Source organism: Coregonus lavaretus (genome assembly GCF_964263955.1).
Source record: "Coregonus lavaretus genome assembly, contig: HAP1_SCAFFOLD_230, whole genome shotgun sequence".
In the NCBI taxonomy this organism is placed as follows: domain Eukaryota; kingdom Metazoa; phylum Chordata; class Actinopteri; order Salmoniformes; family Salmonidae; genus Coregonus; species Coregonus lavaretus.
In genome coordinates this window covers 252920-266750 of record NW_028157598.1, presented here as the reverse complement: position 1 = coordinate 266750, position 13831 = coordinate 252920, and the positions used below count along the sequence as shown (strand labels likewise).

General features: G+C 49.7%; 1 protein-coding gene across 1 annotated transcript; it reads right to left on the bottom strand.

The window, feature by feature from the left end:
* Window positions 1–8732, bottom strand: LOC311125205 (uncharacterized protein; the record flags this gene model as incomplete). The annotated part of the gene is made up of 5 exons (XM_084199258.1): window positions 1–279; window positions 2195–2205; window positions 2518–2693; window positions 2795–2969; window positions 7949–8732. 5 exons carry the CDS (start codon window positions 8730–8732, stop codon window positions 1–3), a joined length of 1425 nt encoding a protein of 474 aa, XP_084055384.1.
* Window positions 8733–13831: the final 5099 nt, after the last annotated feature.

Below are 13831 nucleotides of genomic sequence, written 5' to 3'. Positions count from 1 at the left end.
TCAGGGGTGGTGCTCCGCTCGGAGGGGGAGTCGTCCTCTCTCGCCTGGAGGTGAGGGATGGTTCTCTGAGCCGACCGTGGTTCTCTGAGCCGACCGTGGTTCTCTGAGCCGACCGTGGTTCTCTGAGCCGACCGTGGTATCTTCCACTTTCAACGACGCCTCGAGGAGGGCACTGGTTTCGCTGGCTTGGGACGGATCTAAGTTGTCTGCCGTCTGGATGTCGTGGCGCATGAAGTTGGCCAAACTTTCCCTGTCGGCGTTCTGGAGTACATTTTTGACCTGTAAGACACAAGCAAACAAGACACATAAATAAAGATGATATTAGTCGTTCATCCTTTTCAGACAGCCCATGGAATAGGCTCTGTTTCTATTCCAATCTAATCTGATTTAGGGCTTTGGGGACGTCCCGTCTCCTTCCACACCTCCCTCATGTAGACAGGAAGGTTCCCATCTAATCTGACTTAGGGCTTTGGGGACGTCCCGTCTCCTTCCACACCTCCCTCGTGTAGACAGGAAGGTTCCCATCTAATCTGACTTAGGGCTTTGGGGACGTCCTGTCTCCTTCCACACCTCCCTCATGTAGACAGGAAGGGTCTTGAGCTGAGTGTTTGTTGAATTGAAAACTAAGTGCTGGGCCTTCTTTCCTCCTGCGAGGCGGTGCTTGAAGCTGGGCCTTCTTTCCTCCTGCGAGGCGGTGCTTGAAGCTGGGCCTTCTTTCCTCCTGCGAGGCGGTGCTTGAATTTTTTTGGAAGTGTGAAAACCAAGTGTCCTCCCTCCTTGGTCAGTGACATCTGGACCATGGTCTGAATTTGTTTTGTGTTTCCCACCTATTAGAAATGAACAACCACACATTACGCTGCGGTGCCTGGAGTCGTTTCCCCAACCAACCAACCACACATTACGCTGCGGTGCCTGGAGTCGTTTCCCCAACCAACCAACCACACATTACGCTGCGGTGCCTGGAGTCGTTTCCCCAACCAACCAACCACACATTACGCTGCGGTGCCTGGAGTCGTTTCCCCAACCAACCAACCACACATTACGCTGCGGTGCCTGGAGTCGTTTCCCCAACCAACCAACCAACCAACCACATATTACGCTGCGGTGCCTGGAGTCGTTTCCCCAACCAACCAACCACACATTACGCTACGGTGCCTGGAGTCGTTTCCCCAACCAACCAACCAACCAACCAACCAACCAACCAACCAACCAACCACATATTACGCTGCGGTGCCTGGAGTCGTTTCCCCAACCAACCAACCAACCAACCACACATTACGCTACGGTGCCTGGAGTCGTTTCCCCAACTAACCAACCAACCAACCACATATTACGCTGCGGTGCCTGGAGTCGTTTCCGCAACCAACCAACCAACCAACCACACATTACGCTACGGTGCCTGGAGTTGTTTCCCCAACTAACCAACCAACCAACCAACCACATATTACGCTGCGGTGCCTGGAGTCGTTTCCCCAACCAACCAACCACACATTACGCTACGGTGCCTGGAGTTGTTTCCCCAACTAACCAACCAACCAACCAACCACATATTACGCTGCGGTGCCTGGAGTCGTTTCCCCAACCAACCAACCAACCACACATCACGCTACGGTGCCTGGAGTCGTTTCCCCAACTAACCAACCAACCAACCAACCACACATTACGCTACGGTGCCTGGAGTCGTTTCCCCAACTAACCAACCAACCAACCACATATTACGCTGCGGTGCCTGGAGTCGTTTCCCCAACCAACCAACCAACCAACCAACCACATATTACGCTGCGGTGCCTGGAGTCGTTTCCCCAACCAACCAACCACACATTACGCTACGGTGCCTGGAGTCGTTTCCCCAACTAACCAACCAACCAACCACACATTACGCTGCGGTGCCTGGAGTCGTTTCACCAACCAACCAACCAACCACACATTACGCTGCGATGCCTGTAGTCGTTTCCCCAACCAACCAACCACACATTAAGCTGCGGTGCCTGGAGTCGTTTCCCCAACCAACCAACCAAACACACAGCTTCCATAATGCCTAATCTCTAACGTCTAAAATATAAACAGGCAGCTTCCATAATGCCCTCTATACATCTCTGATGTCTAGAATAAAAACTGTCAGCTTCCATAATGCCCTCTATACATCTCTGATGTCTAGAATAAAAACAGTCAGCTTCCATAATGCCCTCTATACATCTCTGAGGTCTAGAAGAGTGGAATAACAGTGATATCACATATTGAGAAAAACGTACTCAGCACTTCAGGGATCTTGACCTTGGCAAGAGACTGGTTCTCCAGCAGCCTCTTTTTGGACACCACCTTACTTACATTTTACATTTTTAGTCATTTAGCAGACGCTCTTATCCAGAGCGACTTACAGTTAGTGAGTGCATACATTTTTCATACTGGCCCCCCCCCCCCGTGGGAAACGAACCCACAACCCTGGCGTTGCAAGCACCATGCTCTACCAACTGAGCTACACGGGGAGACTATAACGCCTTCCTTGTCGTCGTTCACCTTCGCCTGGTGAAGCTGCTCCCTTCATCACCCGGTTGATCCCCCTCCATTGGTTTCTGGTCAGCCGGCAGCCAGGTGGCGGTGTCTCCTCGGCGTATTGAAGAAATGCACCGATAGTCAAGGTGTAGTTGGTGACCGTGGCGATGTCCTTGTTCTTATGAAGGGTCTGAACCCATCTAAAAAAAACAAAAAAAACACACACACATCATACAATCAATTAGTGTATTAGTGCACGAACAACTGATGAGACTACAGTGAAAGAAAGAACTCTGCATACCTCCTCATCTTGTCATGGTTCTTCAGGAAAGCGAGAGTGGAAGGGTAAATTTCGTCCTTTGCCATGTACATCACAAATTGCTGAACCCTCTTGAACTTCGCGTCACAATTTTCCTTCAGCTTATCGTTTGGATTGGGCCCCTCACAGGTCTTCCTGAATCCCTCCATAAACACACCTAAATCAAAGAAACATGATTAGGTAGGTAGGTGATCAAATACTTATGTCATGCAATGAGATGCAAATTAATTACTTAAAAATCATACAATGTGATTTTCTGGAATTTTTGTTTTAGATTCCGTCTCTCACAGTTGAAGTGTACCTATGATAAAAAATTACAGACCTCTACATGCTTTGTAAGTAGGAAAACCTGCAAAATCGGCAGTGTATCAAATACTTGTTCTCCCCACTGTATATATTAAGGCATGTATAGAGATATATATATATATATATAGGTATAGAGGCATTAAGGCATGTATAGAGATATAGATATATACAGTGAGGGAAAAAAGTATTTGATCCCCTGCTGATTTTGTATGTTTGCCCACTGACAAAGACATGATCAGTCTATAATTTTAATGGTAGGTTTATTTGAACAGTGAGAGACAGAATAACAACAAAAAAATCCAGAAAAACGCATGTCAAAAATGTTATAAATTGATTTGCATTTTAATGAGGGAATTAAGTATTTGACCCCTCTGCAAAACATGACTTAGTACTTGGTGGCAAAACCCTTGTTGGCAATCACAGAGGTCAGACGTTTGTTGTAGTTGGCCACCAGGTTTGCACACATCTCAGGAGGGATTTTGTCCACTCCTCTTTGCAGATCTTCTCCAAGTCATTAAGTTTTCGAGCCTGACGTTTGGCAACTCGAACCTTCAGCTCCCTCCACAGATTTTCTATGGGATTAAGATCTGGAGACTGGCTAGGCCACTCCAGGACCTTAATGTGCTTATTCTTGAGCCACTCCTTTGTTGCCTTGGCCGTGTGTTCTGGGTCATTGTCATGCTGGAATACCCATCCACGACCCATTTTCAATGCCCTGTCTGAGGGAAGGAGGTTCTCACCCAAGATTTGACGGTACATGGCCCCGTCCATCATCCCTTTGATGCGGTGAAGTTGTCCTTTCCCCTTAGCAGAAAAACACCCCCAACGCATAATGTGTCCACCTCCATGTTTGACGGTGGGGATGGTGTTCTTGGGGTCATAGGCAGCATTCCTCCTCCTCCAAACACGACGAGTTGAGTTGATGCCAAAGAGCTCGATTTTGGTCTCATCTGACCACAACACTTTCACCCAGTTCTCCTCTGAATCATTCAGATGTTCATTGGCAAACTTCAGACGGCCATGTATATGTGCTTTCTTGAGCAGGGGGACCTTGCGGGCGCTGCAGGATTTCAGTCCTTCACGCGTATTGTGTTACCAATTGTTTTCTTGGTGACTATGGTCCCAGCTGCCTTGAGATCATTGACAAGATCCTCCCGTGTAGTTCTGGGCTGATTCCTCACCATTCTCATGATCATTGCAACTCCACGAGGTGAGATCTTGCATGGAGCCCCAGGCCGAGGGAGATTGACAGTTATTTTGTGTTTCTTCCATTTGCGAATAATCGCACCAACTGTTGTCACCTTCTCACCAAGCTGCTTGGCGATGGTCTTGTAGCCCATTCCAGCCTTGTGTAGGTCTACAAGCTTGTCCCTGACATCCTTGGAGAGCTCTTTGGTCTTGGCCATGGTGGAGAGTTTGGAATCTGATTGATTGATTGCTTCTGTGGACAGGTGTCTTTTATACAGGTAACAAGCTAAGATTAGGAACACTCCCTTTAAGAATGTGCTCCTAATCTCAGCTCCTTACCTGTATAAAAGACACCTGGGAGCCAGAAATCTTTCTGACTGAGAGGGGGTCAAATACTTATTTCCCTCATTAAAATGCAAATCAATTTATAAAATTTTTGACATTTACATTTACATTTTAGTCATTTAGCAGACGCTCTTATCCAGAGCGACTTACAGTTAGTGAGTGCATACATTATTTTTTATTTTTCATACTGCCCCCCCGTGGGGCGTTTTTCTGGATTTCTTTGTTGTTATTCTGTCTCTCACTGTTCAAATAAACCTACCATTAAAATTATAGACTGATCATTTCTTTGTCAGTGGGCAAACGTACAAAATCAGCAGGGGATCAAATACTTTTTTCCCTCACTGTGTATATATATATATATATATATATATATATATATATATAGGTATAGAGGCATTAAGGCATGTATAGAGATATATTTACATTTACATTTTAGTCATTTACATTTTTTACATTTAGCAGACGCTCTTATCCAGAGCGACTTACAGTTAGTGAGTGCATACATTTTTCACACTGGCCCCCCGTGGGAAACGAACCCATAACCCTGGCGTTGCAAGCGCCATGCTCTACCAACTGAGCTACAGGAGGGCCCTCACGACATGGTTCCAGTAATGCCTGGCGAAAACCAAACTCTGCATTCCACAGTAAGAACATCATACCAAAGGTCAAGCATGGTGGTGGTGGTGTGATGGTTTGGGGATGCTTTGCTGCCTCAGGACCTGGACGACTTGCCTTAATAGAAGGAACCATGAATTCTGCTCCGTATCAGAGAATTCTACAGGAGAATGTCAGACCATCCGTCTGTGAGCTGAAGCTGAAGCGCAGCTGGGTCATGCAGCAAGACAATGATCCAAAACACACAATCAAGTCTACATGAAAATTGCTAAAAAGCAACAAATTTGAAAGTCCAGACCTAATCCCAATTGAGATGTTGAGGCAGGACTTGAAACGAGCAGTTCATGCATGAAAACCCACACGTCACTGAGTTAAAGCAGTTCTGCGTGGAAGAGTGGGCCAAAATTCCTCCACAGCGACGTGAGAGACTGATCAACAACTACAGGAAGCATTTGGTTGGAGTCATTGCAGCTAAAGGTGGCACAACCAGTTGTTGAATGTAAGGGGGCAATTACTTTTTCACACAGGGGAATTGAGTGTTGCATAACTTTGTTTATGAAATAAATTAAATAAATATGTCATTGTTGTGTTATTATATGTAATATATATATATAAAGGCAACAGAGGCAGTCAGGTAGTTTTTCTAATCCATTTCAAAACACAAATACTTTTGAAGACAGATAGAGAAGCATTTGATGCTATTCACTCAGATTAATCAAATCAAAGTTTAATAGTCACATTCACAGTCAGGACGCACATATAATTGCAGGTGAAATTGTTCTGAGCTCCAACAGCAGGTCAATAATAACAACAACAGTAATAATCCATCTGGGAGGGAAATCAGCCTAACAGGTTGCCTGGCAGGTTACTGTGGGCAACCCCACTGACCAATGATGGGCCAGTAAACTCAATGTGAACTCAGGATGGGGTCTGGGAAGAGTGAAGCAGGCCATACACAGCGGAGGATGGGTCCTACAGAAATCTACACAGCGGAGGATGGGTCCTACAGAAGTCTACACAGCGGAGGATGGGCCCTACAGAAGTCTACACAGCGGAGGATGGGTCCTACAGAAGTCTACACAGCGGAGGATGGGTCCTACAGAAGTCTACACAGCGGAGGATGGGCCCTACAGAAGTTTACACAGCGGAGGATGGGCCCTACAGAAGTCTACACAGCGGAGGATGGGTCCTACAGAAGTCTACACAGCGGAGGATGGGTCCTACAGAAGTCTACACAGCGGAGGATGGGTCCTACAGAAGTCTACACAGCAGAGGATGGGTCCTACAGAAGTCTACACAGCGGAGGATGGGTCCTACAGAAGTCTACACAGCGGAGGATACAATTATCTGTAAGGTCCCTCAGTCGAGCAGTGAATTTCAAACACTGATTCAACGACAGACTATGGTTTTCCAATGCCTCGTAAAAAAGAGCACCTATTGGTAGATGGGTAAAATAAAATAAAAAAGCAGACATTGAATATCCCTTTGAGCATGGTGAAGTTATTAATTACACTTTGGATGGTGTATCAATACACCCAGTCACTACAAAGATACAGGCGTCCTTCCTAACTCAGTTGCCGGAGAGGAAGGAAACTGCTTAGGGATTTCACCATGAGGCCAATGCCGACTTTAAAACAATTACAGAGTTTAATGGCTGTGATAGGAGAAAACTGAGGATGGATCAACAACATTGTAGTTACTCCACAATACTAACCTAACTGACAGAGTGGAAAAGACGGAAGCCTGTACAGAATACAAATATTTCAAAACATGCATCCTGTTTGCACCAAGGCACTAAAGTAGTACTGCAAAAAATGTGGCAAAGCAATTCACTTACGATTGGGTCAAATCCAATACAACCCATTACTGAGTACCACTCTCCATATTTTCAAGCATAGTGGTGGCTGCATCATGTTATGGGTATGCTTGCATTCATTAAGAACTGGGGAGTTTTTCAGGATAAAAAATAAACAGAATGGAGCTAAGCACATGCAAAATCCTAGAGGAAAACCTGGTTCAGTCTGCTATCCACCAGACACTGGGAGATTAATTCACCTTTCAGCAGGAAAATAACCTAAAACACAAGGCCAAATCTACACTGGAGTTGCTTTACAAGAACACAGTGAATGTTCCTGAGTGGCCGAGTTGACTTAAATCTACTTGAAAATCTACGGCAAGACCTGAAAATGGCTGTCTAGCAATATTCAACAACCAATTTGACAGAGCTTGAAGAATTTTGAAAAGAAAAATGGGCAAATGTTGCACAATCCAGCTGTGAAAAGCTCTTAGAGACTTACCCAGAGAGACTCACAGCTGTAATCGCAGCCAAAGGTGCTTCTACAAAGTATTGTCTCAGGGGTGTGAATACATTTGCAAATTCGATATTTCTGTATTTCATTTTCAATACATTTGCAAATATTTCTACAAACATGTTTTCACTTTGTCATTATGATGTATTGTGTGTAGATGGTTGAGAGAAAATAATAAATGTCATCCATTTTGAATTCAAGCTGTAACACAACAAAATGTAACACAACAAAATGTGGAATAAGTCAAGGGGTTTGAAGGCACTATAACTGTGATTAGCTGGACCCAAACATTTTTGTTCTACAACGTGAACACACAAAAACAGTCGGACTTTTCAAATACAAATACTTTGCACTATTTAAAGACAGTACTTACTCAGAGCAGAGCCCGGGAGGGGAATTTGGCTGCTAGACCCGGACGCCGTGGCCTCCTCTGTCTGGGACCCTGAACCCGTGGCTTGGTCCTGCTGCAGTTCCTCTTGCTCCGTGTCTGACCCAGGAGGAGACTGCTCGGCCTGAAACCTGGACCTCTTTGCTGACCTCGCCGTCTGCCTTCTCAGTAGCTCGTACCTCTTCCTGGCTCTGTTCAGTTCAGAGGTCAGCTTCAGGTTGTCCTCTCTAACGGATTGGATGGTCTCGCCGCTCTTGGTCAGGGCCTCGTCCCTCTCTTGCACAGCTTTCTGCAGCCTCAGGATCACCGCTTGGCAGTGGCAGGAATCATCTTCGCAGCCCACGTCCTCCTCTTCCGCTTCCTCTTCCTTTAGCCGTGAATCTAAAGAGTCCTCCTCCTGTTCTTGCTTTGCAGCTTCCACAATGTCCAAATGGGTGGCCAGTGGGATGACAGGGTTGGATGCCCTCAACGTGGCCAGCCGCTCCATGGTCAGCTGTCTCCTGAGCTCCTCCAAAGCCCGTCTCCTCTGCGTTCTGTTGAGTTCTGTGTGTGAGTTCATGTGCCGGTCCAGCCTGCTGACGTGGGTGGAGCATCCCGTCACGGGACACGGCTCCTGCCTGATATTGACGCGGCCCGACTGCCAATGACAAAGGATCACCCTCTCCTCCGTGTTCCTCACATTGTGCACCTGCCTTAGGTGCTGACTGAAGCCGACCACGACCTTAGGGCAAAGCGGACACGAACGCATTGCAGAGCGCACCGGAGCCATCTCTAGTAGGGAAAAGTAAAATAACAGTCAATAAAAACCACAACAAAATCAGTGAAGTAATCCAACAGGTTGAATGCTCCAGGCTGCTTAGTTGTTGCTTAGTAACACACCTGAGACCACACCTCCCCACTCTCTAAAACCTAGAATCCATTCTAGTTCCAGAACTCAATCCCTCCTTCCAACTCCTCCTCTGTTGTCAGCCTGGAGTCAAATACACGGCACTAACTCGGCAGCTAACACAGCTAACACAGTTTCATGGCCACTAGCTAATCCACTGATTTTTATTTATCATTGAAATACTAGCTAGAGTGGTTAGCTAGTTTGGAGGAAGTATTTAGTCGTTGCTCCCATCCCATAGCCATAGGAAGTGTGACTGGCTCCTCTGTGGAGAAAATGCCCTTCTTTTTAACTTTGTTGTCACTCCTGTTGGCTCCCCCCACGTGGGTGGGTTTGTGCTCTCTGATTGGCTCAACGTCAAGTTATTGGCCCCACTGACGAGGCGTTGTGATTCTACAGGTAGAATCAGTAGGTTCTACTGGGCCAGCAGGGCAGAGCAGGGTACCGCTTCTGTTGTCGTCAGAGAAGGGACCGGGCCTCCCACTGTGATTCTACAGGTAGAATCAGTAGGTTCTACTGGGCCAGCAGGGCAGAGCAGGGTACCGCTTCTGTTGTCGTCAGAGAAGGGACCGGGCCTCCCACTGTGATTCTACAGGTAGAATCAGTAGGGTTCTACTGGGTCAGCAGGGCAGAGCAGGGTACCGCTTCTGTTCTCGTCAGAGAAGGGACCGGGCCTCCCACTGTGATTCTACAGGTAGAATCAGTAGGTTCTACTGGGTCAGCAGGGCAGAGCAGGGTACCGCTTCTGTTGTCGTCAGAGAAGGGACCGGGCCTCCCACTGTGATTCTACAGGTAGAATCAGTAGGTTCTACTGGGCCAGCAGGGCAGAGCAGGGTACCGCTTCTGTTCTCGTCAGAGAAGGGACCGGGCCTCCCACTGTGATTCTACAGGTAGAATCAGTAGGTTCTACTGGGCCAGCAGGGCAGAGCAGGGTACCGCTTCTGTTCTCGTCAGAGAAGGGACCGGGCCTCCCACTGTGATTCTACAGGTAGAATCAGTAGGGTTCTACTGGGCCAGCAGGGCAGAGCAGGGTACCGCTTCTGTTGTCGTCAGAGAAGGGACCGGGCCTCCCACTGTGATTCTACAGGTAGAATCAGTAGGTTCTACTGGGCCAGCAGGGCAGAGCAGGGTACCGCTTCTGTTCTCGTCAGAGAAGGGACCGGGCCTCCCACTGTGATTCTACAGGTAGAATCAGTAGGTTCTACTGGGCCAGCAGGGCAGAGCAGGGTACCGCTTCTGTTGTCGTCAGAGAAGGGACCGGGCCTCCCACTGTGATTCTACAGGTAGAATCAGTAGGTTCTACTGGGTCAGCAGGGCAGAGCAGGGTACCGCTTCTGTTCTCGTCAGAGAAGGGACCGGGCCTCCCACTGTGATAACTACAGGTAGAATCAGTAGGTTCTACTGGGCCAGCAGGGCAGAGCAGGGTACCGCTTCTGTTGTCGTCAGAGAAGGGACCGGGCCTCCCACTGTGATTCTACAGGTAGAATCAGTAGGTTCTACTGGGCCAGCACGCAGCAGGGTACCGCTTCTGTTGTCGTCAGAGAAGGGACCGGGCCTCCCACTGTGATTCTACAGGTAGAATCAGTAGGTTCTACTGGGTCAGCAGGGCAGAGCAGGGTACCGCTTCTGTTGTCGTCAGAGAAGGGACCGGGCCTCCCACTGTGATAACTACAGGTAGAATCAGTAGGTTCTACTGGGCCAGCACGCAGCAGGGTACCGCTTCTGTTGTCGTCAGAGAAGGGACCGGCCTCCCACTGTGATTCTACAGGTAGAATCAGTAGGTTCTACTGGGCCAGCAGGGCAGAGCAGGGTACCGCTTCTGTTGTCGTCAGAGAAGGGACCGGGCCTCCCACTGTGATTCTACAGGTAGAATCAGTAGGTTCTACTGGGCCAGCAGGGCAGAGCAGGGTACCGCTTCTGTTGTCGTCAGAGAAGGGACCGGGCCTCCCACTGTGATTCTACAGGTAGAATCAGTAGGTTCTACTGGGTCAGGGCAGAGCAGGGTACCGCTTCTGTTGTCGTCAGAGAAGGGACCGGGCCTCCCACTGTGATTCTACAGGTAGAATCAGTAGGTTCTACTGGGTCAGCAGGGCAGAGCAGGGTACCGCTTCTGTTGTCGTCAGAGAAGGGACCGGGCCTCCCACTGTGATAACTACAGGTAGAATCAGTAGGTTCTACTGGGCCAGCAGGGCAGAGCAGGGTACCGCTTCTGTTGTCGTCAGAGAAGGGACCGGGCCTCCCACTGTGATTCTACAGGTAGAATCAGTAGGTTCTACTGGGTCAGGGCAGAGCAGGGTACCGCTTCTGTTGTCGTCAGAGAAGGGACCGGGCCTCCCACTGTGAATCAGTAGGTTCTACTGGGCCAGCAGGGCAGAGCAGGGTACCGCTTCTGTTCTCGTCAGAGAAGGGACCGGGCCTCCCACTGTGATTCTACAGGTAGAATCAGTAGGTTCTACTGGGTCAGCAGGGCAGAGCAGGGTACCGCTTCTGTTGTCGTCAGAGAAGGGACCGGGCCTCCCACTGTGATTCTACAGGTAGAATCAGTAGGTTCTACTGGGCCAGCAGGGCAGAGCAGGGTACCGCTTCTGTTCTCGTCAGAGAAGGGACCGGGCCTCCCACTGTGATTCTACAGGTAGAATCAGTAGGTTCTACTGGGTCAGCAGGGCAGAGCAGGGTACCGCTTCTGTTGTCGTCAGAGAAGGGACCGGGCCTCCCACTGTGATTCTACAGGTAGAATCAGTAGGTTCTACTGGGTCAGTAGGCAGAGCAGGGTACCGCTTCTGTTCTCGTCAGAGAAGGGACCGGGCCTCCCACTGTGATTCTACAGGTAGAATCAGTAGGTTCTACTGGGTCAGCAGGGCAGAGCAGGGTACCGCTTCTGTTCTCGTCAGAGAAGGGACCGGGCCTCCCACTGTGATTCTACAGGTAGAATCAGTAGGTTCTACTGGGTCAGCAGGGCAGAGCAGGGTACCGCTTCTGTTGTCGTCAGAGAAGGGACCGGGCCTCCCACTGTGATTCTACAGGTAGAATCAGTAGGTTCTACTGGGTCAGGGCAGAGCAGGGTACCGCTTCTGTTCTCGTCAGAGAAGGGACCGGGCCTCCCACTGTGATTCTACAGGTAGAATCAGTAGGTTCTACTGGGTCAGGGCAGAGCAGGGTACCGCTTCTGTTCTCGTCAGAGAAGGGACCGGGCCTCCCACTGTGATTCTACAGGTAGAATCAGTAGGTTCTACTGGGTCAGGGCAGAGCAGGGTACCGCTTCTGTTGTCGTCAGAGAAGGGACCGGGCCTCCCACTGTGATTCTACAGGTAGAATCAGTAGGTTCTACTGGGTCAGGGCAGAGCAGGGTACCGCTTCTGTTGTCGTCAGAGAAGGGACCGGGCCTCCCACTGTGATTCTACAGGTAGAATCAGTAGGTTCTACTGGGTCAGCGGGGCAGAGCAGGGTACCGCTTCTGTTGTCGTCAGAGAAGGGACCGGGCCTCCCACTGTGATTCTACAGGTAGAATCAGTAGGTTCTACTGGGTCAGCGGGGCAGAGCAGGGTACCGCTTCTGTTGTCGTCAGAGAAGGGACCGGGCCTCCCACTGTGATTCTACAGGTAGAATCAGTAGGTTCTACTGGGTCAGCACGCAGAGCAGGGTACCGCTTCTGTTGTCGTCAGAGAAGGGACCGGGCCTCCCACTGTGATTCTACAGGTAGAATCAGTAGGTTCTACTGGGTCAGGGCAGAGCAGGGTACCGCTTCTGTTCTCGTCAGAGAAGGGACCGGGCCTCCCACTGTGATTCTACAGGTAGAATCAGTAGGTTCTACTGGGCCAGCAGGGCAGAGCAGGGTACCGCTTCTGTTGTCGTCAGAGAAGGGACCGGGCCTCCCACTGTGATTCTACAGGTAGAATCAGTAGGTTCTACTGGGTCAGCAGGGCAGAGCAGGGTACCGCTTCTGTTCTCGTCAGAGAAGGGACCGGGCCTCCCACTGTGATTCTACAGGTAGAATCAGTAGGTTCTACTGGGTCAGCAGGGCAGAGCAGGGTACCGCTTCTGTTGTCGTCAGAGAAGGGACCGGGCCTCCCACTGTGATTCTACAGGTAGAATCAGTAGGTTCTACTGGGCCAGCAGGGCAGAGCAGGGTACCGCTTCTGTTCTCGTCAGAGAAGGGACCGGGCCTCCCACTGTGATTCTACAGGTAGAATCAGTAGGTTCTACTGGGCCAGCAGGGCAGAGCAGGGTACCGCTTCTGTTGTCGTCAGAGAAGGGACCGGGCCTCCCACTGTGATTCTACAGGTAGAATCAGTAGGTTCTACTGGGCCAGCAGGGCAGAGCAGGGTACCGCTTCTGTTGTCGTCAGAGAAGGGACCGGGCCTCCCACTGTGATTCTACAGGTAGAATCAGTAGGTTCTACTGGGTCAGCGGGCAGAGCAGGGTACCGCTTCTGTTCTCGTCAGAGAAGGGACCGGGCCTCCCACTGTGATTCTACAGGTAGAATCAGTAGGTTCTACTGGGTCAGCACGCAGCAGGGTACCGCTTCTGTTGTCGTCAGAGAAGGGACCGGGCCTCCCACTGTGATTCTACAGGTAGAATCAGTAGGTTCTACTGGGCCAGCAGGGCAGAGCAGGGTACCGCTTCTGTTGTCGTCAGAGAAGGGACCGGGCCTCCCACTGTGATTCTACAGGTAGAATCAGTAGGTTCTACTGGGTCAGCGGGCAGAGCAGGGTACCGCTTCTGTTCTCGTCAGAGAAGGGACCGGGCCTCCCACTGTGATTCTACAGGTAGAATCAGTAGGTTCTACTGGGTCAGCACGCAGCAGGGTACCGCTTCTGTTGTCGTCAGAGAAGGGACCGGGCCTCCCACTGTGATTCTACAGGTAGAATCAGTAGGTTCTACTGGGTCCGCAGGGCAGAGCAGGGTACCGCTTCTGTTGTCGTCAGAGAAGGGACCGGCCTCCCACTGTGATTCTACAGGTAGAATCAGTAGGTTCTACTGGG